The sequence below is a fragment of the Schistocerca cancellata genome, chromosome 9 (genome assembly GCF_023864275.1).
Source record: "Schistocerca cancellata isolate TAMUIC-IGC-003103 chromosome 9, iqSchCanc2.1, whole genome shotgun sequence".
NCBI classification, from domain to species: Eukaryota; Metazoa; Arthropoda; class Insecta; order Orthoptera; family Acrididae; genus Schistocerca; species Schistocerca cancellata.
In genome coordinates this window covers 7176783-7203853 of record NC_064634.1, presented here as the reverse complement: position 1 = coordinate 7203853, position 27071 = coordinate 7176783, and the positions used below count along the sequence as shown (strand labels likewise).

Sequence of the window (27071 nt, the reverse complement as noted above, 5' to 3'; positions counted from 1 at the left end):
GCGAGATACTTGCCACCCTTCTTCAAGTGGTGTTCCGTCGCTCACCCAACCTCGAGAACATCCTAGTCCATCCCCGTGCCACTTCCAATCCCAACCCCTTGCCACAAGGATCATAACACTGTGGAAGACCCAGGTGCAAAACTTGCCCAATCCATCCACCCGGCACTTCCTATTCCAGTACTGTCACAGGTTTATCCTTCCCCACCAGGGGCTGGCTACCTGTGAAAGCAGCCACGTCATTTACCAGCTCTGCTGCAATCATTGCACAGCTTTTTATATTGGTACGACTTCCGACCAGCTGTCCATCAGGATGAAAGGCCACTGCCAAACTGTGGCCAAGAGCAAAGCATACCACCCTGTGGCACAATATGCAGCTGAACATAACTCATTTAATTTTAATGGCTGCTTCACAACCCGAGCCTTCTGGGTCCTTCCCTCCACCACCAGCTTTTCTGAACTGTGCAGATGGGAATTATCCTTACAACACATTCTCTGCTCCCGTAATTATCCCGGACTCAACCTACGGTAACATACTGTCTCCACACCCTCCGTCCAACAGTTTCTACCCCTTCTGGCCTATCATCTCCTCCCCATTTTCATCTCCTACCCCGTTTATTTGCAGCTCTCTGCCGGTGCATCCTTCTGTCTTTTACTGCTCCTCTCCTTTTTTGTTCCTTTTTTTCCCCCAAGTCCGTGCCCCACAACCTCTTGATGATGCGCCTGTTGGCAGTCTAATCCCTGCACACTCCACCAGACAGTGTTCGTCTCTCTCCCCACCCATACAGTACTATTCCTTCCCCTACTCCTTCACCTTCCCCAACCCTCCAGATTGTTGCTTGCATCCCATGTGATGTTGCATTCCAGTCCGAGATGGTGGGGTTGAAGGTCATGTGTGCATGAGGTGTGCTTGATTTGTGAGTGTATTTTAGTCGTGCGTCTCTGCAACTTGACGTGTCTTTTTTATAGTAAGAAGCAATTTGTCTTTCCATACAATGTTGATATTCCTACCTGGAGTTTCCATTGTTTAATCAAAGTGGTCAGTGTTTTTGACCTTTACTGAAGGGCTTACCCAATATGTTTCCCCCATAACTTTCACTTTAGTACAAAAGCTTTGTAACAAGCTGTGCATAATACAGCAAAGGAAAAAAAGGCACTGGCTATGTAAAAGGAATGAAAAATTGAAATGTTCTGCTTATTTGATATCTCTCATGACTTCTAGGTAGCATTGCTGAAATTGTTCATAGTGTACTGTTATTTACTCTACCTGTTTTTTGATCTGGTTAAACCAGTGAATTTAGTAAGCAATTGGTTATTTAGTATGACATTATTGAAGAACTAACCTTTCATTTGTGATTGTTTCAGGCGTGGAAACTGCAAAAATGTGACTCTCGGGTTAGATTGTGAAGTTGGCCTCCGAAGGCGTACCTACAATGTTCTGGCAGGTTCTGTACTGAGTGTGTGGACACGTGTTGAAAATGTATTGGCAGCGAAGTCTGGCCACAACAGCAAGATGCAGGTAGTACGGCTACGTACAGGTGAAGGAGTCAAGATTGTAGGTATGCATACACGTTACTCTCTCTCTATCATATTTGTATAGATTTAAGTGTCAGGAAGTCGTTTCTGAAAGTATTTGTATGGCGTGTAGCCGTGTATGGAAGTGAAACATGGACAATAAATAGTTTGGGCAAGAAGAGAATAGAAGCTTTCGAAATGTGGTGCTACAGAAGAATGCTGAAGATTAGATGGGTAGATCGCATAACTAATGAGGAGATATTGAATAGAATTGGGGAGAAGAGGAGTTTGTGACACAGCTTGACAAGAAGAAGGGTCCGCTTGGTAGGACATGTTCTGAGGCATCAAGGGTTCACAAATTTAGCATTAGAGGGCAGCATTGAGAGTAAAAATCGTAGAGGGAGACCAAGAGATGAATACACTAAGCAGATTCGGAAGGATGTAGGTTGCAGTAAGTACTGGGAGATGAAGAAGCTTGCACAGGATAGGGTAGCATGGAGAGCTGCATCAAACCAGTCTCAGGACTGAAGACCACAACAACAACAACATCATATTCATATAGTGAAATACGAAATCATTTTCCCTTTCTGTTGCAGTGTAAATTATCTGTTCCAAAAATAAATCTCCAGAAGCAAAGATGGTCACAGTATCTTTGTGAGACAGGCTATGTTTATTCTTACGGACTTCTGGAAATTATTTTCGTGCCCATTTGCTAAACGTTGCCTGCTACATATTTTGTTTACATTGCGTAGCTAAGACAATCCTTATCTGCTCTGCTTTGTGCTGTTGTTTTCTTCTTTTTCCTCCACCTAATTCCATCTCTCACACACATCCTCTCTCCTCTAAGCTCACTTTTCTCTTAAGAAATCCATAGTTAGTAGATTTATTCATATTTTTCTTCAATTGCTGCTTTGGCTCACGACAGTGTGAAGAGTTCCATATCAGACTACTTCTGCAAGCATTTGTTTCCTGATAACACTCTCATTATCTTTGAAAGTGCTGTCCATTACTTCATCAATCTTCTATACTGTCTGAAGTCCAACAGTTCCATATCCACACTTAATTTGTCCTCTGTTTTTATTTCATTTGCTGTTCTTCACATAAGACTTCTTCACCTTCCACAACATTTTAGTCCTGCTTGCTCCTTAAATGTTTGTCTGGATTATGTCATCCATCTGTCTGTTACATATTGCAGCAATACGAGGTGCATTCAAGTTCTAAGGCCTCCGATTTTTTTTTCTCCGGACTGGAAAGAGATAGAAACATGCGCATTGTTTTAAAATGAGGCCGCATTCATTGTCAGTACGTCCCAGAGATGGCAGCACCGTACGGCAGATGGAATTTTACCGCCAGCGGCGAGAATGAGAGCTGTTTTAAATACTTAAAATGGCGACGTTTTCCTTACTTGAACAGCGTGCAATCATTCGTTTTCTGAATTTGCGTGATGTGAAACCAATTGAAATTCATCGACAGTTGAAGGAGACGTGTGGTGATGGAGTTATGGATGTGTCGAAAGTGCGTCCGTGGGTGCGGCAGTTTAATAAAGGCAGAACATCATGTGACAACAAACCGAAACAACCTTGGGCTCGCACAAGCCGGTCTGACGACATGATCGAGAAAGTGGAGAGATTTGTTTTGGGGGATCGCCGAATGACTGTTGAACCGATCGCCTCCAGAGTTGGCATTTCTGTGGGTTCTGTGCACACAATCCTGCATGACGACCTGAAAATGCGAAAAGTGTCATCCAGGTGGGTGCCACAAATGCTGACGGACGACCATACGGCTGCCCATGTGGCATGTTGCCAAGCAATGTTGACGCGCAACGACAGCATGAATGGGACTTTCTTTTTGTCGGTTGTGACAATGGATGAGACGTGGATAGCATTTTTCAATCCAGAAACAAAGCACCAGTCAGCTCAATGGCGGCACACAGATTAACCACCACCAAAAAAATTTCGGGTAACCGCCAGTGCTGAAAAAATGATGGTGTCCATGTTCTGGGACAGCGAGGGCGTAATCCTTACCCACTGCGTTCCAAAGGGCACTACGGTAACAGGTGCATCCTACGAAAATGTTTTGAAGAACAAATTCCTTCCTGCACTGCAACAAAAACATCCGGGAAGGGCTGCACGTGTGCTGTTTCACCAAGACAACGGCCGGCCGTAGTGGCTGAGCGGTTAAAGGTGCTACAGTCTGGAACCGCACGACAGCTACGGTCGCAGGTTCGAATCCTGCCACGGGCATGGATGTGTGTGATGTCCTTAGGTTAGTTAGGTTTAAGTAGTTCTAAGTGACTTGTGACCACAGCAGTGGTCCCATAGCGCTCAGAGCCGTTTGGACCATTTTGAACCAAGACAACGCACCCGCTAACGTTACGCAACAGTTTCTTCGTGATAACAACTTTGAAGTGATTCCTCATGCTCCCTATTCACCTGACCTGGCTCCTAGTGACTTTTGGCTTTTTCCGAAAATGAAAGACACTCTCCGTGGCCGCACATTCACCAGCCGTGCTGCTACTGCCTCAGCGATTTTCCAGTGGTCAAAACAGACTCCTAAAGAAGCCTTCGCCGCTGCCATGGAATCATAGCGTCAGCGTTGTGAAAATGTGTACGTCTACAGGGCGATTACGTCGAGAAGTAATGCCAGTTTCATCGATTTCGGGTGAATAGTTAATTAGAAAAAAAATCGGAAGCCTTAGAACTTGAATGCACCTCGTAAGATAATCATTGTGTACCAAATTTATTGTTTTGCATGATATTCCTCTCCATGCCCAACTGCAGTTCTCGGCACCACTTTCATATCAGGAAGCCGTCAGCCATTTTCCTTCAGACCACCTCAGCGTGTGTCCATGGTCCTCAAACTCATAGACACACTGCCAGACCCTTGTCCTTGCTGAATTGCCAATGCTATGCTACAGAGTTACATTTTTCGCCATCCTTATTTAAACAGTCGGTTTTGAGATATTTTCAAATTTAAAAAAGAGGAATAGCTTCATGCTCATGGAACCAGAGACCCATAAGAGCCTCCTCACAAGGCTGTGGATTTTTAGGTCGTTCATTGTGCACGACTACACAAGTTCAGCAGTCTACAGTTGCGGTACTGTTAACCATCCCCCATGGCAAGGTCGTACCACATCGGAGGATACTGCAAGGAGCATGCCTTCAATTCAGTTACGTTCGTAATTGGAGGACTTATCATGGACCCTCTCTACTATGATACGAAGTTATTTCTGTAAAGACACCATTATGGTGTGGCTAATGAATGTAAAGTAATTTGTAGAAATGATCATGATGTCACTTATCTTGATGCTGCTGAATATCCGTTGTACATGTGGCTTCATTGTCTAGGCGATGAAAAAGGTACGGGTTTTGACTATTACCAGACTACCGAAATCATGAAGCAGGATTCTACAATTTTTTGTTTAGAAAAAACACACATTTATTGTTAGAACTTCAAGCTCGAAAGTTATTTAGTAAATTTCACAATCTCAAATCACAAAAATAAAGTACCATGTGCATTGTGGACACCACACGTTTGTCAAGAAACACACTTAAAAACAACAGCTCTCGTCCGCAGCCAAAACACAAGTGGCCCAAATCACATTGCTGACCAAAGATCACAGAGTCATATCAAAAGAGAACTTACGATTTCTGTATTGATTATTGACACTGCATTTTTAAGTTACATCAAATAGGATAAAGGATAATTCAGCGACAATAATAATATGAGTGACAAAATTGTACATATACGTAGGTCAAACTTTCAGAAATAATAAAAGTCATAATTTAAATATACACTCTTTCAAATTTGCATTAATCGCAACCCCTACCCTAACATCATATTAAGCGAATGCTTTTTGAAAACACCTTTAATTAGTGTATAATATCTCATCACAAAATGGGCTCTATTGGTCAGTTCCATTACAATAGCCCCCCAAGTATTTTGTAAGCTTGAACATGCAAACAAAATTCTGACACCAGAATAATGGAACTGCCAAGAATATGATTTTAAATACATTAAATTTTTTAATTGAACTGTTTTCTTTGAATTTTACTAACTTTCCGCCCATAGCAATTGGCATTACATGAGGTTTGACATTGAAATTGTGTTACACAAAGTGAAGGAAAACATCCAGTTGTTCATTTTAAGGTAAATGAAATACAAAAGAAGATTTTCGATTTTCACTTAGATGAGTCTATAATGTCGTAGCACTTCACATTAAACCGTTAAAAGGTAGTAACTTTTGACGATACGTTTGTTTTACTTTCTTTTGTTGACCACTTTACTCACTACTCACAGTAATGTGCCACATTGTCCATCTGCACTTTGCTGATCTCCCTTAATAGGTTTGTTTTCTGCTTGTACTGAAGCATGTCCATTTCCACAGCTTAGTCGTCTGTATTGCTTCGTTGATTATAATGCCATGTTATCTAAAAATAAAATACAGAGATCGCCTTTTGGTTACATAATGTTTGTATCTAAGTACATGGTTAGGATACATTTTTATCCTTCTGGTAATGTTCATCTAGTGGGTGAAGTTTACAGGATCTGTCTGAGTAATACTACAAAGGTATGGACTGGTCTGAAAAGGATCCTATAACTAACAATAAATTCAATAAACTTGTAATACAAATGCATTAACATTTTGGGTGTAAAATGTCTTATCGCAAACTATAACACCTACACCAAGGATAAACAAAAAATTAAATTGTTTTCAAAAGTAAAGCTAGTCAGTCTGGTACAAGAGTCCATATTCACAGTAAAAGTGCAAGAGTAGAGTCATGGTTGGTTGAAAGTATTAGGATAACATTTATATATGAAATCAGAAAAGTATTACTGCCTATGCTTTGTAGTGTTTGAGAAACAAATATACAGTAATTCATGTTGTTTACTTTAAATGATTCTCCCCCTTGTTTAGTCGGACATTTCAACAACTTACGTGTGTGGTAATTAAGAATCTTCCTTTAAGATAAAAAATTAAAAAACTGCTAATTGCTATGAGACAGATCTAGCACTGATTAGTGGTTTACGTTTTAAATGATGTCTCAATGAGTGTGGTGTGATAATGTTACACAAAGTAAAATTTCACAAATTATCAAATATCATTCAAATTGAATAGACATATAGAAATATCAAGAACTAACATGATGAGCATATTACACAAAAAGAAAATAGCAAATACATTTTAAAGAACTAATAAACATTTTCAAGGACAAAAAACTAGATCATAAAATCAGTCAATTTTTATACACAACATTTCATAATTTCCAGTGAAAAGCTTATGTTGAGTCACCTTTTAACTTTCTCAGAATTGTCTTTCCCCTTTTGCTTATACATTTTCAATGAAACAATATTCCTTAGCCTGAGAACTTTGCTGGATTTAGGGTGCACTAACCGGTAGAATTTTGGAACACGTATTGTGTTCGAGTATAATGACTTTTCTGGAGACTAGAAATCTACTCTGTAGGAATCAGCATGGCTTTCGAAAAAGACGGTCATGTGAAACCCAGCTCGCGCTATTCGTCCACGAGACTCAGAGGGCCATAGACACGGGTTCACAGGTAGATGCCGTGTTTCTTGACTTCCGCAAGGCGTTCGATACAGTTCCCCACAGTCGTTTATTGAACAAAGTAAGAGCATATGGACTATCAGACCAATTGTGTGATTGGATTGAGGAGTTCCTAGATAACAGGACGCAGCATGTTATTCTCAATGGAGAGAAGTCTTCCGAAGTAAGAGTAATTTCAGGTGTGCCGCAGGGGAGTGTCATAGGACCGTTGCTATTCACAATATACATAAATGACCTGGTGGATGACATCGGAAGTTCACTGAGGCTTTTTGCAGATGATGCTGTGGTGTATCGAGAGGTTGTAACGATGGAAAATTGTACTGAAATGCAGGAGGATCTGCAGCGAATTGACGCATGGTGCAGGGAATGGCAACTGAATCTCAATGTAGACAAGTGTAATGTGCTGCGAATACACAGAAAGATAGATCCTTTATCATTTAGCTACAAAATAGCAGGTCAGCAACTGGAAGCAGTTAATACCATAAATTATCTGGGAGTACGCATTAGGAGTGATTTAAAATGGAATGATCATATAATGTTGATTGTCGGTAAAGCAGATGCCAGACTGAGATTCATTGGAAGAATCCTAAGGAAATGCAACCCGAAAACAAAGGAAGTAGGTTACAGTACGCTTGTTCGCCCACTGCTTGAATACTGCTCAGCAGTGTGGGATCCGTACCAGATAGGGTTGATACAAGACATAGAGAAGATCCAACGGAGAGCAGCGCGCTTCGTTACAGGATCATTTAGTAATCGCGAAAGCGTTACGGAGATGATAGATAAACTCCAGTGGAAGACTCTGCAGGAGAGACGCTCAGTAGCTCGGTACGGGCTTTTGTCAAAGTTTCGAGAACATACCTTCACCGAAGAGTCAAGCAGTATATTGCTCCCTCCTACGTATATCTCGCGAAGAGACCATGAGGATAAAATCAGAGAGATTAGAGCCCACACGGAGGCATACCGACAATCCTTCTTTCCACGAACAATACGAGACTGGAATAGAAGGGAGAACCGATAGAGGTACTGAAGGTACCCTCCGCCACACACCGTCAGGTGGCTTGCGGAGTATGGATGTAGATGTAGATGTAGGTATGCATTAGGGTGTGGATTCTCCACAATCTTGAATGGACCCGTGTAAATATCAAAGAATTTCTTTATTTCAGAATTCAACATTTTTTATTTCCCATGTGATTTTACTAAAACATAACCTCCAACTTTAAACTTGGTTGCTTTGATCTTGCTATCATGTTGTCTTTTCTAACCTCCCCCTGTTTTATCATGGTTTCTTTGACTATGGCTTCACGATCACACATAGTCGTCATTGTGCATGGTGGAAATTCTGTCAGTTCAGTGATAATGTTGTCTGATTTTAGATGAAACATAATTTCATAAGGTGAAAATCCTGTGGAAGTATGTTGTAAGCTGTTCATGACATCTTCAAAGTCTAGTACATGGTCGTACCATGTAGGATGTTTATGACTGCAATATGTATGACATAAACGACCAATCTTGCGCATATACCTCTCAGCTGGGTTTGACGACAGATTGTACAGATATTTGAACATGTTTAATTCCTGATTTATCAATAAAGGCTTTCTAAACTTTTGCCAAAAACTGTGAACCATTATCAGACAAGATCACTTTTGATATCCCGATGTTTGAGAAATAGTCTTTTTCAACTTTTGTAACTATCTCTTTACCTGTGACTTTCCTGACAGGATACAACTGGATTAGTTAAGAAAATACATCCACCATGACAAAAATGTAAGTGCCCACTCCTACTCCTTGAAAGAGGCCCATAGAAATCAACAGCGACTAAGTCTAGAGGTTGTGCAGGAGTAATGTTTTGCATTTCACCTTGATATTTTCTGTTACTTACTTTGACTCGTTGGCACTTGTCAGAAGTTTTACTTTGACTCGTTGGCACTTGTCACAAGTTGACAATTCTTTTCTAACTTTCTTGGCCATATTGTAGAAGTATATATTTAGTTGTAATTTCTGCATACATTTTGGAATGCCATAATGACCATAGCTCTCATGTGTATACTTAACTAACCTCTCAGCTTCATCTTCAGGCCAGCATAGCTTCCAGTTGTCCGAGTGTTCATCAGTTGTCCTAAATAGAGTACCTTTAAACACCTTATAGTACTTGCCTAATTTTTCATAGTTCTTTTTCCCTAAACAGTTCTTTATTAATTTCCAATTTGTGTCATGGTTCTGGCTCCTCCTGGTAGCCTTGATAGAGCATCTGTAACAATGTTGTCAATTCCTTTAATATACTTTATTTCAAAATTAAATTATTGTAAATACAATGCCCATCTTGTAAGCCTATTATGACAGAGCTTGCAATCGTGTAAATAGCTTAAGGCTTTATGATCGGAGTACACTATTACCTTATGTCCTAGTAAATAGGTCCTGAATTTTGAAAATGGCCACTGTATGGCTAATAACCCCCCCCCCCCCCCCCCCCCATGAACCATGGACCTTGCTGTTGGTGGGAAGGCTTGCGTGCCTCAGCGATACAGATAGCCGTACCGTAGGTACAACCACAACGGAGGGGTATCTGTTGAGAGGCCAGACAAATGTGTGGTTCCTCAAGAGGGGCAGCAGCCTTTTCAGTAGTTGCAAGAGCAACAGTCCCGATGATTGACTGATCTGGCCTTGTAACAATAACCAAAACGGCCTTGCTGTGCTGGTACTGCGAACGGCTGAAAGCAAGGGGAAACTACAGCCGTAATTTTTCCCGAGGGCATGCAGCTTTACTGTATGATTAAATGATGATGACGTCCTCTTGGGTAAAATATTCCGGAGGTAAAATAGTCCCCCATTCGGATCTCTGTGCGGGGACTACTCAAGAGGATGTCGTTATCAGGAAAAAGAAAACTGGCGTTCTACGGAGTGGAGCGTGGAATGTCAGATCCCTTAATCGGGCAGGTAGGTTAGAAAATTTAAAAAGGGAAATGGATAGGTTGAAGTTAGATATAGTGGGAATTAGTGAAGTTCAGTGGCAGGAGGAACAAGACTTCTGGTCAGGTGACTACAGGGTTATAAACACAAAATCAAATAGGGGTAATGCAGGAGTAGGTTTAATACTGAATAGGAAAATAGGAATGCGGGTAAGCTACTACAAACAGCATAGTGAACGCATTATTGTGGCCAAGATAGATACGAAGCCCACACCTACTACAGTAGTACAAGTTTATATGCCCACTAGCTCTGCAGATGACGAAGAAATTGAAGAAATGTATGATGAAATAAAAGAAATTATTCAGATAGTGAAGGGAGACGAAAATTTAATAGTCATGGGTGACTGGAATTCGAGTGTAGGAAAAGGGAGAGAAGGAAACGTAGTAGGTGAATGTGGATTGGGGCTAAGAAATGAAAGAGGAAGCCGCCTCGTAGAATTTTACACAGAGCACAACTTAATCATAGCTGACACTTGGTTTAAGAATCATGAAAGAAGGTTGTATGCATGGAAGAACCCTGGAGATACTAAAAGGTATCAGATAGATTATATAATGGTAAGACAGAGATTTAGGAACCAGGTTTTAAATTGTAAGACATTTCCAGGGGCAGATGTGGACTCTGACCACAATATATTGGTAGATTAAAACTGAAAGAAACTGCAAAAAGGTGGGAATTTAAGGAGATGGGACCTGGATAAATTGAAGGAACCAGAGGTTGTACAGAGTTTCAGGGAGAGCATAAGGGAACAATTGACAGGAATGGGGGAATGAAACACAGTAGAAGAAGAATGGGTAGCTTTGAGGGATGAAGTAGTGAAGGCAGCAGAGGATCAAGTAGGTAAAAAGACGAGGGCTAGTAGAAATCCTTGGGTAACAGAGGAAATATTGAATTTAATTGATGAAAGGAGAAAATATAAAAATGCAATAAATGAAGCAGGCAAAAAGGAATACAAACGTCTCAAAAATGAGATCGACAGGAAGTGCTAGAGCACAAATGTAAGGATGTAGAGGCTTATCTCACTAGGGGTAAGATAGATACTGCCTACAGGAAAATTAAAGAGACCTGTGGATATAAGAGAACCACTTCTATGAACATCAAGAGCTCAGATGGAAACCCAGTTCTAAGCAGAGAAGGGAAAGCAGAAAGGTGGAAGGAGTATATAGAGGGTCTATACAAGGGCGATGTACTTGAGGACAATATTATGGAAATGGAAGAGGATGTAGATGAAGATGAAATGGGAGATACGATACTGCGTGAAGAGTTTGACAGAGCACTGAAAGACCTGAGTCAAAACAAGGCCCCCGGAGTAGACAACATTCCATTGGAACTACTGACGGCCTTGGGAGAGCCAGTCCTGACTAAACTCTACCATCTGGTGAGCAAGATGCATGAAACAGGTGAAATACCCTCAGACTTCAAGAAGAATATAATAATTCCAATCCCAAAGAAAGCAGATGTTGACAGATGCGAAAATTACCGAACAATCAGTTTAATAAGCCACAGCTGCAAAATACTAACACGAATTCTTTACAGACGAATGGAAAAACTAGTAGAAGCCGACCTCGGGGAAGATGAGTTTGGACTCCATAGAAATACTGGAACACGTGAGGCAATACTGACCTTACGACTTACCTTAGAAGAAAGATAGGCAAACGTACGCTTCTAGCATTTGTAGACTTAGAGACAGCTTTTGACAATGTTGACTGGAATACTCTCTTTCAAATTCTAAAAGTGTCAGGGGTAAAATACAGGGAGCAAAAGGCTATTTACAATTTGTACAGAAACCAGATGGCAGTTATAATAGTCGAGGGACATGAAAGGGAAGCAGTGGTTGGGAGGGGAGTAAGACAGGGTTGTAGCCTCTCCCCGATGTTATTCAATCTGTATATTGAGCAAGCAGTAAAGGAAACAAAAGAAAAATTCGGAGTAGGTATTAAAATCCATGGAGAAGAAATAAAAACTTTGAGGTTCGCCGATGACATTGTATTTCTGTCAGCCACAGCAGAGGACTTGGAAGAGCAGTTGAATGGAATGGACAGTGTCTTGAAAGGAGGATATAAGATGAACATCAACAAAAGCAAAACGAGGATAATGGAATGTAGTCGAATTAAGTCTGGTGATGCTGAGGGAATTAGATTAGGAAATGAGACGCTTAAAGTAGTAAAGGAGTTTTGCTATTTGGGGAGCAAAATGACTGATGATGGTCGAAGTGGAGAGGATATAAAATGTAGACTGGCAATGGCAAGGAAAGCGTTTCTGAAGAAGAGAAATTTGTTAACATCGAGTATTGATTTAAGTGTCAGGAGTGGAAGTGAAACATGGACGATAAATAGTTTGGACAAGAAGAGAATAGAAGCTTTCGAAATGTGCTACAGAAGAATTCTGAAGATTAGATGGGTAGATCACATAACTAATGAGGAAGTATTGAATAGGATTGGGGAGAAGAGAAGTTTGTGGCACAACGTGACAAGAAGAAGGGATCGGTTGGCAGGACATGTTCTGAGACATCAAGGGATCACAAATTTAGTATTGGAGGGCAGTGTGGAGGGTAAAAATCGTAGAGGGAGACCAAGAGATGAATACACTAAGCAGATTCAGAAGGATGTAGGTTGCAGTAGGTACTGGGAGATGAAGCAGCTTGCACAGGATAGAGTAGCATGAAGAGCTGCATCAAACCAGTCTCAGGACCGAAGACCACAACAACAACTACAACAACATGGCTAATAACTCTTTCTCTGTGACTTTATAGTTTTTCTCATGCTTCAGTAACATTTTGCTTGCAAACGCAATTGTGCAATGAATTACCTCCCCATTAACTTCTTTCTCTTGAAATAATTCAGCACCTAACCCATAATCAGTATGTAAACAGAAAGGTAAATTGAAGTCTAGTCTGTGCAACAGGTTCTGGTTATTCAGTTCTTTTTTTATTTTGTCGAAAGCCTCTTGACAATCTTTACTCCATATCCAAACAGTGTCCTTTAATAAATTACTTTGACAGGGTTTGTTTAAGCTTTGTTTACTTACAAATTTTCTGTAGAATTCACGTAGCCCTAAAATGAATTCAGTTGTTTTCTATTACGGGGTATAGGAAACTCAGAAATAGCTTTAATTTTGTCTGGATCTGCCAAAATTCCTTTTTCTGTTACAAAATGTCCCAAAAATTTTAACTGAGGTACTGCAAATTTTCACTTTTCTAGTTTTAGTGCCATTCCTCCTCTTCTAAGTTTCTCAAATGCCTGTCTTAAAAGCCCAACACGTTTATTCCAATCTTGTCCAGTTACTAAAATGTCATCTACGCAAATCACTAATTTGGATACAAGTTCCTGCCCAAGCACATGGTCTAAAGCTCTAATAAATTTGGCTACCGATGAGTTCAATCTGAAAGGGACTACATAATACTGATGGCAACAACCATTGTATAGAAAAGCGGTGTATTTCCTAGAGTCGGGTGTCAGGGGTACTTGGTGAAAGCCTGAGGTTAAGTCTAGACCTGACATTAATTTTATATCCTTGAACTTGTGCAACAGCTTATCGATGTCTTCAGGGTAGTCTGTTTCCCTGTATAAGATTTTATTTACAGGCTTGAAGTCAAGAACTATTCTGACTCCCCCATCTCTCTTTGACACAACTACCAATGGGTTCTTATAAGTGGTGATAATCCTTTCAGTAATGCCACATGCTTCCATCATATGTAATTCTTTCTCAACCACTGTACATTTTGCAATGGGCACACCATACAGTTTTATGAAAAACAAATCATAGCATCTCACTAGCAACTTACATTAGTAGCCTCTAACTTTCCCTGGAATGTTGCTTTAGACATGACTGTATTCCCATAACAAAGACTCTAGTTCCTGTTTTTGCCCATTGTTTAGACCACTAGCTTCTGAAATCTTAGTGTCTACTTCACTTAAGTCTAGTTCTGGTATGTCTTTGTCAACCCATCTTTTTTCCTTTACAGGATTTATAGGATTAAATTTATCGTTACACAACTGTATTAGGTCTGACAATCTTGGTGGAGATACATTCCCCATTTGGTGGTGTTATAAGTTTTTGTCCACCCCAGTCAAGTCTTGAATCTACACTTCTAATCCACGACATCCCGAGAATACAGACCTCACTGAGTCGTCGTATAATTAGGCATCCATGTGTAAAGATGACTTCCTCAATTGTAAAAGATAACAAAGTTTGACTTTTAACTGTTTTACTGCATTTTCCTGTAGCACCTTTTATTTTCACCCCAATGACTGGCATTTCAAAGTAGGCTTTCTCACACTTCAGCTTTTTGTTTAATATTTCAGATATTCCCGACACTTGACTCCCTGTTTCTATAAGGCACTTGCCGTCCCAGGTACCAACTATTACTCTAATGAATGAATTACATATGTCATCACCTTTTTCAGACTGAACACATTCATACAACAAATCATCTGCAATTTCACTAAAACAATGACTTCCTGAATTACAGTTACCTATATTACTGTCACTTGTATTACCTACTGTCATTACATTAACATACACATCATGAACACTGTCACTTGCATGAATAATTTCATTAATCCAAACACTTTCATCAGTATAACATTGTTCGTCACTAAGGTATTTGTCCTTCAGTTGTTCAACAATAATATGATTACTAATTTGCCACCAATCATTGGGTATGTCTACTACATGCACAATATCAGTATATCCCACAACACCTAATGCTTCCATTTCCTCTTTCAAACAAACAAAGTATTTCTCACCATCATCATGTACCATTAAATCTTCATTTTCCCCAAATACTACAATCATCAACCTCTCTCTCCTGAAAATTTAGTGTTGCTTTCACACCCAAGTGTATTTACTTCTTTACTCATTAAATCAATGTCAACAATTTGCTCACCTGGTTCCCTCATCAGTGCTTCAATTCCTAAATCATTTAAATTGTTAACCTGCTGGTCCTCTGACAAACTACAAGTTTCTGCCCACTCATAAAATTCAACTAAGTCAGTTACTTCCTGTGGCTCTTTATTACAACCAGTGTGTTCATTCCTCTTACCTGCATTTTTAGTGTTAGATGAGGAACAAGTGTCATTCTTAACAGAGACTGTGTTTACAGAGTAGTACACATTCGTAAGATAACTACTCATTACTTCAGATGTATCTTTTGGTACAGTGTAGTCACTGGTGTTTGTCTATTTATTATCTGTGCTTTTCACACCTACCTTGTGGATCGACAATGGAGTGGATGCTAGCTTTTTCTTCATGACTTCTCTTAGAATTTTGGCTCCTGATGTCACTATGTTCATGCCCATTCCTATTCCTGTTTTCAAACTCCCTGTTATTATTTCTGTTCCAGTTGTTCCCAGATTATTCCCTTGAATTGAAATTATTATTATTGTGACTATTTTGTTCCCTATGACGAAAACTTTGGTTGTTAGAGCTACTGTTTTCCCTTCTGCTAAAATTATTTCCACAACTATGATTCCCACCTCTCTGTGTGTGACTGAAATAGTTTCATGGTTTTCCCACTTTGCCTAAGATTCTATCTAGTTTGTCCATGTAATTTAGAAATTATCCAGTGTTGTTATGTGGTCCATAAACAAGGTCTCGTTGCACATCAGTTGGCAATCTTCTCTTTAAAGCATCAATCTGTGTGAGCTCACCAAAGGGTTTACTCAAATTTACAAGTTCTTCAATTGATCTTTACAAAACTGTTTTATAGTCCCCTGTGTTTCCCTATAATTTGGTCCATTCAGGAACTCTTTATCCTGGCTTGTTCAGTTTCAGGCCAGAATCGTCACAAATTGTTTATTAATTGGTGCAAGGTGCAGCTACACTTGGTATATGGGGCTACAATGTGAAGTAGGTGCATTAATTCACACAAAAAACCAAAACTGACAGATAGATGAACTTGTCACTTACTTCAAGATAGTATTTGACAAACAAAAAAACAAAGACGGAACTGGCAGAACTTGGACTAATCATTTAAGAGATTACTGTGAAATTATGCAGATTTTTATCATCAGTACAAAATTCTTTTGCGAAGAATTGATCTGCTGTAATTGCAACGTTACTGGTAAGAATTCCATCTATACAGCAATTTTAACTGCTGAAACACATTTTAGAACTCTTGTAAAACATTGGCTGTAGAATGTTTGAACCAGCATCCAGTTTGATAAGAATTGTTTGTAAAAATTTCTGTTGTGTGGAAAAAGTATTTAGGACATTTGTTTTCTATGTTTTTATAGGAACTTTAATTCCCAAGAGTTGTGTTGAAGCCCTCAGAGATGCTCTTTCATCAGATGCAGAGAAGACAGATGAACAAACATTTTGAGGAGGTGAAAATTGTTAACTCTAGGTGTAAGTATTTTCTGTTTTTATTACATATACATGTAGAAAAGTGACAAAAAGTGTGTCTTCCCACTTACCACTTCCTACATGAAACACATTGCCAAATAAATGATAGCAGTTGTAAATACTATCTCTCTCTCTCTCTCTCTCTCTCTCTCTCTCTCTCTCTCTCTGCCTCTCTCTCTCTCTCTCTCTCTCTCTCTCTCTCTGCCTCTCATTGTAGAATAGTTTTGGTGGTGACGTGTCAGTGTGTGCTAACATTAAGGATGACGGTCAGTACTCTTGTGACATTTAATTTTTTTATTGTTGTTACTCCTATCTGTAGTTTCTACCCCCAACCCTTTCACCGTTTTGTTCACTCGCAAGGATACATGCATTATTTCTGTTAATGCTTAGGTATTTTATCGAATTGTTCAGCATGAAAAAAAAAATCTCTGCAGGCAGAAACATTTTTTCCTTAAACATTGAACGTGGGTGCCAATTTTCATAACGTTTGTGGGCATGCGGATACTTTGCGCACATGTAAAGAATAGCTGTTTTTATAGTACCGAGGTGAACATGTATGTGCAAAATCACAGTTTAATCTTAGTTAAATTAAACAATGATAAGATAAACTTTTATATTCAAAAAATAACAAAATAAACTTACAGTATATTGCTGCACACTAGTGTTACCCCACAGTAATGATCCATTCAAAGTATTAATTAGACAGTGCAGTTGCATCATATCCCCAACAGACACTTATTCGGTTACTAATTACCTCGTGTATAACTGCCTTTTTGTGGGATTATGCTGCTAGTTCGTATTCTGAGCATTTTCTTTCATTGATCCTAATTTTTTTTTTTGTCACCTAGCTCACTGTTTATTTTATATTACTGCAGATAATTTTGATGTATGACAACACAACGTATCATTTCGTTAGGTGAAGCAATCATGAAGGAATAGGTATGGGCTCACAGTTATAAAACAACAGTGGAACGGTAGAAGACAATGTTATTTGTGGCTGGCACATTTTATACGTCGACGCACTTGTTCAAGGTTTCAATAGAGGTGTATCTCCAGTATTCTGATAAAGTAAGCCATAATCAGAATTTGGAAGTTTTTTTAGGCCATATAGGTAGCACACACTAATCATAAATTCTTGTTATGTGGCCTTATCAAATTCTAAAATAAATACAATATAATACTGGTTTTATGTTCCTGGAATATAGTTTTCATGCTGTTAACAACATTATTTATCGGTCCCTTCTAATTCACTCTGTTCCCATCTGCGTTTGCATTATTGTTATTATTAATTTCACACAATTTACTCACAATGAAACAACATAAACAGAGAAAAACAAAACAAAAAACACATTACAGAGATCTAAGGACACTGGCTATAATGACACTGCCAAGGTGTCGACTTTCAGGTAATGTTCACAAACACTGTGGCGTAAACTTCCTTGAGCTCTCTTCTACATAGGACTGAATCATTAGAAGACAATAAAAGATGGAACAATTCATACCACAATTGCTTTGTCTCATATCACTGCCAAGCTAACAATAACTAAACAATATGCAGTGTTGTTTGTATTTGCATTATCAAACAGCATGTTAGATGGACTAGAACTTAAGTATTCTTCCATAAATTCAATGTAGGGAAAGTTGGCAAAGATAAACTAGAGCTATGGTAGCACCCCTTCCGGATAATACATGAACTACCTTTGAAATGTTCAGATGCGGATCCTCTTATGTAAAAAGAGCGATCTATGTTAGACTTCTTAGCATATTATATGTGTGGGGGGAATCATTATATTCGATTTGCAGGGAGACTTTTCAAGTGGTGTATAGAATGTGGTTTTCTTTTTGAATGTGTAGTGATTTCTGAAATGGTGGTTAGGTTGAGAAATAAGAGCAAAGTCTAACAATGTAGGCACAGTCACAACTCTTGCATAGTTTTGGCTTTTCTTATGGAATTCATCGAAATCTACGAGGTGTTGGTTAGTGTGGTATCTGACAGCGCAGCTAAAATTTAAAAGTTGGATAAACTCCTGTCCTACATTTTGATGCTGTATACATTTATTCAACATAAATCTGTTTCTTGTAATCACTTTTGGACTTAAGCTAAATTTTTGCTGTATATATCAAAAGTTTTGAATTAGTTGTGAACTAGAAAGCCAGATAGAAAAAATCATAAAAAATTGAAACAAATTATAATTCTGGATTTGTTAAATCGAAAAGTATGAAATACCTATGTGTCTGAGAAATGTATTTATGTGTTTAATTTCCCAATAAAAGTCCGCTGAAAAGTGTAAAGCCATATGTAAAATCACCAACTGGTGTCTTGGTCTTAAGGCAACAAGAAGACTGAAGAAGAAATTGGTTAGATTCAAAAATTATTTTATTCAGCTTATCACTTTGGAGCGGATGGAGGGGGGGGATTAAACAAGAAGAAAAAAAAATCCTTAAATATTCTCCTTCATTTCTTCAAGAAGAAAAAAGATCTATAAGCATAGTTTGCTTTTTCTCTGCCTGGATAACATACTGACAAGAGTGTCAATAATTGGTTGATATTTCCTAGAACCAATTTGTCTGTATTACTCAGGCCCAGTTGTATGAACAGTGCTGACTGGAGGTGCTGTTGCCCACTCCCCCTCCCCCCTATATCAGAAACTGAATTCAGTTCAGGAATCTGTTGGATCAGTTAAATGAGTTTCAGTTTGATGTAACTTATCATGAAACACGCTTGGTGGCAACACCTCTAAAATTAGTTGTCCAAACAATTTTCATACGTAAACCACAGATAGTTGTCCAAACAATTTTCATACGTAAACCACAGATATTATTTGTACATCATAGATACAGATTATTTGTTGTCAACGTGCCACATTGTAAAGCTGGATGAAAATAAGTACAAACTGCTGAACACCTTCGAAAAGATTTATTGCTGGAAATCGTATTAGGTCAGTATAAAAGCATGATAGAAGAAAAGCAAACGAAATTGTGTTTACTCACAGAACATACAGACAAATGATGATTGGGAAAGTTTGGACACGTGTTATGAGAATACAAAGAAAAGGACCAAACAGGCATTTGCACTTGACAGGATATAATTCTTAGACCAGTAAATTATTATATTTCATCTTTGTGTAATTACTTGTGCTGCGTAAACTCAAACAAAAAGTGTGTCAGAAACTTTTCAAGTTTGAAATGCATAAAACTAAAGGTGGGAATTTCCACAAAATGGACAAAAGCAGCCATGAATGTATATTCCTATTTCGAGTCCCTAAGATGATGGTACTGATATTAATCCCAAGTTATATTTAGTGGTTTGTATTAACCCGCCAGGGTAGCCGAGAGTGCTAATGCACTGCTTCTTGGACTCGGGTAGGCATGCCGGCCCCGGTTTGAATCCGCCCGGCAGATTAACAACGAGGACTGGTATGCCAGCCAGCCTGGATGTGGTTTTTAGGCGGTTATCCACATCCCACTAGGTGAATACCAGGCTGGTCCCCACGTTACACCTCAGTTAGATGACATGCAGACATTTGAAAATGTTTGCACTATTCCATGGCTTACACTAGACGCAGACAGCTGGGGTGCACTAATTCCGTCTCCTGGGGTTCGGGGCGACGCCAGGAAGGACATCTGACGACCCTCTGCGCCTAACACTGCCAAATCAATCATACCACGGCCAGTCCCATGTGACATGGGACAAAGGCCCCAAGAAAGAAAGAAATATTTTGTAGTTTGTATTAATTTTCATACACTGTGATTAATTTTTTGGGACGATATTGCTACACAAGTGGTAATGTATATTATTATCCCTCGTGTTCTTGTTCATTTCTTGTTCTGATACAGATTTAAAATATACTAGAAGTTGCAATTCCTTCACATCAGTGAATGAAACATCACTAAATGAATTATATCATTAGATGAAAATGTTGTTCTCCTAGTAGACAGAGAAAATGAATATGAAAGAGGGAATGTGTATGTTGAGTTGATAAGAACAAACGTGTAAGTTAACTGTGACAGCAATACATTACATGTATTGAACTAAGAAGAACTTATAATTACAGACAGATGTGTGACATGCGAACTGCCAAGATTGTGCTATAGACTCAAAAACTGCTCCAGTAACACTGGAAGTAGATAGAGAAATTAAAGAACTCCAACTAAAAGAAATTGGTAGAGCACTTGCCCGCGAAAGGCAAAGGTCCCGAGTTCGAGTCTCGGTCGGGCACACTGTTTTAATCTGCCAGGAAGTTTCATATCGGCACACACTCCGCTGCAGAGTGAAAATCTCATTCTGGAAATATTATATGTATAAAAAGAAAGATGATGAGACTTACCAAACAAAAGCGCTGGCAGGTCGATAGACACACAAACAAACACAAACGTACACACAAAATTCTAGCTTTCGCAACCAACGGTTGCCTCGTCAGGAAAGAGGGAAGGAGAGGGAAAGACGAAAGGATTTGGGTTTTAAGGGAGAGGGTAAGGAGTCATTCCAATCCCGGGAGCGGAAAGACTTACCTTAGGGGGAAAAAAGGACAGGTATACACTTGCACACACACACACGTATCCATCCACACATATACAGGCACAAGCAGAGTGTGCCACTTTGTAAATGTATTTTAATTTTCAAACAATGGAAAATCCAGGACTGTATGTGTCAATATTGTGGAAAGGATAGTTGCTACACGCCATATAGTGGAGATGCTGAGTCGCAGAAAGGGACAACAAAAAGACTGTCACACAGTTAGCTTTCGGCCATCAAGGCCTGTGTGAAAATTAGACAACATAAATACATGCACACACTCACACAAACGCAACTCGCACACACATTACGACAGTCTCTGGCAGCTGGATCCAGACTGCGAGCAACAGGGGATTTTGGGAGAGGCAACTGGATGGGAGTACAGAGGAGGCTGGGGCAGGGAGGGGGTGAGGGATGGTAAAGTGCTGCTTGGAGTGTGCAGGGACGAGGTGGAGAGTGGGCACCTAAGTGCAGCCAGGAGCTTAGGCAGAGGGTTGGGGGCGGGAGAGTTTAGTGGAAAAGGGGAGAACTAAAAAGACTGGTTGCATTTGCGGAATAGAGGGCTGCATAGTGCTGAAATGGCAACAGGGAAGGGGCTAAGTGGGTAAAGACAATGACTAACGAAGGTTGAGACCAGGAGGGTTACGGCAATGTGGTATATATTGCTGGGAGAGTTCCCACCTGCACAATTTAGAAAATCTGGTGATGGTAGGAAGGATCCAGTTGGCACAGACTGTGAAGCAGTCATTGCAATGAAGGACATCATATTGGGTAGCGTGCTCAGCAACTGGGTGACCCCGGCCACAAATTGTCGGTGACCATTTCTGCGGACAGACAGCTTGTTGGTTGTAGTATCCATGTGTGATGCAGCACAGTGGTTGCAGCTTAGCTTGTAGATCACATGATTAGTTTCACAGGTAGCCGTGCCTTTGATGGAATGGCAATGTTTGTGACACGACTGGAGTAGGTCGTTGTGGGAGGATGTATGGGACAGGTCTCGCATTTAGGTCTATTACAAAGATATGAGCCTCTCGTCATGCTCTGAAATGAGAAATGTCCTACCCACTACCCTTCCTGCTCCTCCCACAGTGGTGTTCCATAGCCCACCGAACCTACACAGTATCCTCATCTGTCCCTACACAACCCCTGCCTCCAACACCTTGCCTCACGGCTTGCCTGTTCCCATTCCAGCATTGTACAGCTCTCTATTCCAGCAATTCACCCTGTCATTTTATGTCTCACTTTATCCACAACCTCCCCCACTCCCCTCTCTCTCCCACCCGTCTAATCTCCCAACTGCACTTAGCTACCATACCCTCTGTCCACCTCCTCCCTGCACACTCCTAGCAGAATTTTACCACCCCCACTCCTACCCTGCCATCCCTCCCCCTCCCTACCCCAACCTCCTCCTTACTCCCTCCCAGTTGCCTCTCCCATAATCCCCTGCTGCTCACAGTCTGGCTACACCTGCCAGAGACTGAGGTCATGTCTGTGTGAATTGCATTTGCTTGAGTGTGTGCGTGTGTGTATGTTGTCTAATCTTTTCATAGGCCTTGTTTGCCAAAAGCTAATTGTGTGACAGTCTCTAAATTGTGCCTTTATGCGACTCAGCATCTTAGCTATATGGTGAGTAGAAACTTTCGCTATATGGTGAGTAGAAACTATCCTTTCCATTATATTTTAATTTTCAACTGTTCTGTGTAAATTAAATTGTTAATGAATGCCACTACCATTGCTTTGTGACTCCTATTAGCTTCATTTTCTGTAGGTAACGGAATTTCTTTGTTGATTCTTCTCATAACAAATAGAGTGGCATCTGTTTCCGGCTCCTAATCTGATGCACTGACAGCTATAGTGTGCAAGACAAACGGTGTGACTGTAATAACGGTTGATGAGTGTAGTTATACTTTGAGTATTAAACAGCTCGGCAGTTTTTCATGTTAATAAATACTACACATGGAAAAAGAAGCGACAAGTGGAAAAAAATGCTGAGAATTTATGCTTGATTGAACATTAGATCCTATAAACATCATACCAGAACACAACTCCAGAGCCACAGAAACAATCTTAAACTGAACTCTAGCTGATAAATATCACTTTGATAATTGTCTTACAAATGCATATTACTATTCTGTTCACCAGTGTGTGTGCAGTTGTCATACCTGTTGAAGCACATGTTCGGTGATTAAAAATTTAATATGGATTATGCATTTACTGCTGTTCAATCCTTGAGAGAATTTTTGGTAGAAGTGTTTAATCATTACTGCCTGCAGTTAAGTTCCACACTTGACTGTTCCCCACAGGTATTTAGAATTTCCCTTGTAATGTCATTAGCTTGTGAACTGGGAGTTGCTGTTGAGCTTGACTTGATCCGTGATATCTTGCCACTGAAAGATGAACCTAGTTCACATTAATATAATCTGAGATTAACTCAAATTTCAGAGTTCAGGTTGATCTGTGTTCATTTTCTTTGCTAATCCAAAAAAGTTGCTTTGTGCAATTCACTCCAATTGGTCACCTGAAGGCTTGTTGTGGGTTGTGTAGCTAATGGCTCCGAGGGGCGGTAAAATTTTGATTTTCTACATTTACATCCACATCTGCTTGGATACTTGACAAATCACATTTACCGTATTTACTCGAATCCAAGCCGCACTTTTTCCGGATTTTGTAATCCAAAAAACCGCCTGCAGCTTCGAATCGAGTGCAAAGTAAGCGGAAGTGCTGAAAAATGTTGGTAGGTGCCGCCACAACAAACTTCTGCCGTCGAATATATGTAGCGCTACACATGAATGCTTTGCAGCACTGGCGCCAAGACCTCTGCGTCAGTAAATAAATTTTAAAAAAGGTGGAAGACGAGCTTTTTTTCTCCGCCCCGAGTTTAGACCACTGCATTTTCATACATTATCCAACGAAGTAAATACAAATTCCGTATTGTTCATCTTTGAATGTAGCAGCATTTCAATGTACTACGAAAACCCGACTGGCAAAACTGTTTGGGATGTTTGTCAATATGGCCAACTCCACATTCTGAATTTTTTCCTTCCTGTGAGAAGAGATGGTTGCTAATAGGAACTTTTATGAATTGTGAATCACATGTAGTATTCTCTTCACCATAAGAATAATACGAATATAAACATTTAGTCATGTATTGTTTTGTGTTTGCTGCTATCTCATTTAAATCCTGTCTGCCTAATAAACTACGAAACTAGAGTGAGACAACAGCAAACGCGGAAGAATATACATATCATGTCATGTTTATATTCGTGTTATTCTTATGCCTACTAGTGATACAGTCATAAATGAAACACGGAAATTGACTAGATTTTTAAATCTAAGATGACTCTAATTTCTGTGGAGAATGTAATGTACTAAAGAGGCACCTGCAAAGATTTTCATACAGAGAAAAATTTTCGCTAAATTCTCGTTCAGAACATCATCTATCATACGCAGTCTATTATTTCGTTCTTGTTGATCATTATCAAAGAAAGCAGCAGTGTGAGTAACAACAAATAGCAGTCTCTTGCCATTGTTTCGCTAATGAGATGATTCCCCTCTCTTTTTTTATTTTATTTTTTTTTATTGTAAGCGGCGGTAGCGTGCACAAAAGCAAGCCATGGGGCGAGCGGTAACAGGCCGTAAACACTCATTATCAGAATGCGACAAACAGTGTATGACACAGTACAGTAATGCATTTTCAGCTTAGAGTGACATACCCACCTATAACAAAGAGAACGGCACTTTTCAGATCAAAGGAAAATTAGCAGTCGATTCAAACCAGACGAAGCACGTGAAAAAGGAAGGGTACCCGTATAAATACGGACAGAGTGCCTGACGCATAGCAATGGCTACCTGGTAAATCCAAACTGCTAAGCTCACGACTCGAACGAAACTACTGTAGCTGTATCGTCATTCATTTGACCTAAATTGTGTCTCATATTACAGTGGACCAATTTTGTTTCAATTTGGAGGTGCGGCCTAAAACTTTTCTCTCCCCTTGTATTTCGAGTCTCAAATTTCAGGTGCGGCTTAGATTCGGGAAAAATTTTTTTCCTTGATTTCGAGTCTCATTTTAGGTGCGTCTTAGATACGAGTGCGGCTTAGATTCGAGTAAATATGGTAAGTGCCCGGCAGAGGGTTCATCGAACCACCTTCACAATAATTCTCTATTATTCCAATCTCAGCGCACGGAAAAAATGAACATCTCTATCTTTCCGTGTGAGCTCTGATTTCCCTTATTTTATTATTATGATCATTTCTCTCTATGTAGGTTGGCGTCAGAAAAATATTTTCACATTCAGAGGAGAAAAATGGTGATTGAAATTTAGTGAGAATATTCCACCGCAATGAAAAATGCCTTTGTTTTAATGATATCAACCCCAAATCCTGTATAACTTCAGTGGCACTCTATCTCCTATTTCGCGATAATACAAGATGTGCTACCCTTCTTTGAACTTTCTCGATGTACTCCGTCAGCCCTATCTGGTAAGGATCCCAAATCGCGCAGCAGTATTCTAAAAGAGGAAGGACAAATATAGTGTAGCTCTGTTGCATTTTCTAAGTGTCCTCCCCCACAACATTTTCTCTGTGTTCCTTCCAATTTAAGTTGTTTGTAATTTCTAGATATTTATTTGACTGATTTATTGTGTAACTAAAGTTTAACGGATTCCTATAAGCACTCATATATCATTTTGCAATTTGTTTTGATCTTCTGATGACTTAACTAGTTGATAAATGACAGTATCATCTGCAAATAATCTAAGATGGCTGCTCAGATTGTCTCCCAAATCATTTTTATAGATAAGGAACAGCAAAGGGCCTATAACACTATCTTGGGGAATTACAGAAATCACTTCTGTTTTACTCAGTGACTTTCCATCAGTTATTGTGAAATGTGATATCTCTGACAGGAAATCATGAATCCAGTCACATAACTGAGGTAATGATCTATAAGCACGCAACTTCACTACAAGCCGCTCATGTGGTTCAGTGTCAAAAGCCTTATGGAAGTTTAGAAATATGCAATCAATTTTAAATCCCTTGTCAATAGTGTTCAACACTTCATGTGAATAAAGAGCTAGTTGTGTTTCACAAGAAAGATGTTATCTAAATCCGTTTTGACTTTGTGCCAATAAACCGTATTCTTTGGGGTAATTCATAATGTTCGGACACAATATATGTTCCAAAATCCTGCTGCATATTGACACTATTGAGATAGGCCTGTAATATAGTGGATTACTCCTACTACCTTTCTTGAATATTGGTGTGACCCATGCAACTGTTCAGTCTTTGGGTTCTGATCTTTCATTGAACGAATGGTTGTATATTAGTCTTAAGTATGGAGCTAATGCATCAGCATACTCTGAAAGGAACCTAACTGGTATACAGTTTGGACCGACTTGCTTTTGTTAAGTGATTTAAGTTGCTTCACTACTCTGAGGAAATCTACTTCTATGTTACTCCTGTTGGCAGCTGTTTTTAGAATATCAAATAATTATTGACCCAATCATTTACATCTACATCTACACTCTCCAAACCACGTCAGAGTGCATGGCAGGGGGTACATCCCAACGTACCAATTATTGGGGCTTTTCCCATCCCATTCACATGCGAAGTGTAGGAAGAACAATTGCTTAAATACTGTGGTAAGCTGTATTTAGTCTGATCGTGTCTTTGCAGTCCCTATGGGAGTGATGTGTATGGGGCTGTAATGTATTCCTAGATTCAACACCTATAATTGGTTCTAAAAACTTTCAAAGTGGGCCTTCATGGGATACGATTCTTCAGCTTCTCCCGGCATACTTTGTGTTAAAATATTTCATGGGTGAACTGCTGGATGAAAATGTCTGACAGGCACAATATTTTGGCAGGCGACCACTTTCCCACTGTCAGGTGCACTGACGAACTGACCGACAGCGAGGCAGGCACCATGCTTTATCTCCTCCCCCTCTCCGTTCGAACGGCAACTCCTTCAAATGTCCATGCCTGCCAATCCTACATCCACCCCTCTCATCGACACAGTGTTCCGTCCTAGTTTCGTGAGCAGGTGCACGTACAAATAGAGATGCCAGACATTGAACTGACTTCAGGAGACGAGTGGAGGAACAGCAGATGTGCTGCCAGCACACACCTGATAACAGCAACATGGCCGTTTGCCAAAATTTTGTA

General features: G+C 39.8%; 1 protein-coding gene across 2 annotated transcripts in view; it reads left to right on the top strand.

Moving 5' to 3' along the window:
* Positions 1 to 27071, top strand: part of LOC126101610 (protein strawberry notch) — a 274618-nt gene that overhangs the window by 234308 nt on the left and 13239 nt on the right. For both annotated transcript variants that reach the window (XM_049912293.1, XM_049912294.1), the window contains 2 exons: positions 1363 to 1556; positions 16282 to 16393. In XM_049912293.1, the coding sequence (XP_049768250.1) occupies positions 1363 to 1556; positions 16282 to 16367 (280 nt within the window). In that variant the 3' untranslated portion in view covers positions 16368 to 16393. The remainder of the gene's footprint in view (positions 1 to 1362; positions 1557 to 16281; positions 16394 to 27071) is intronic.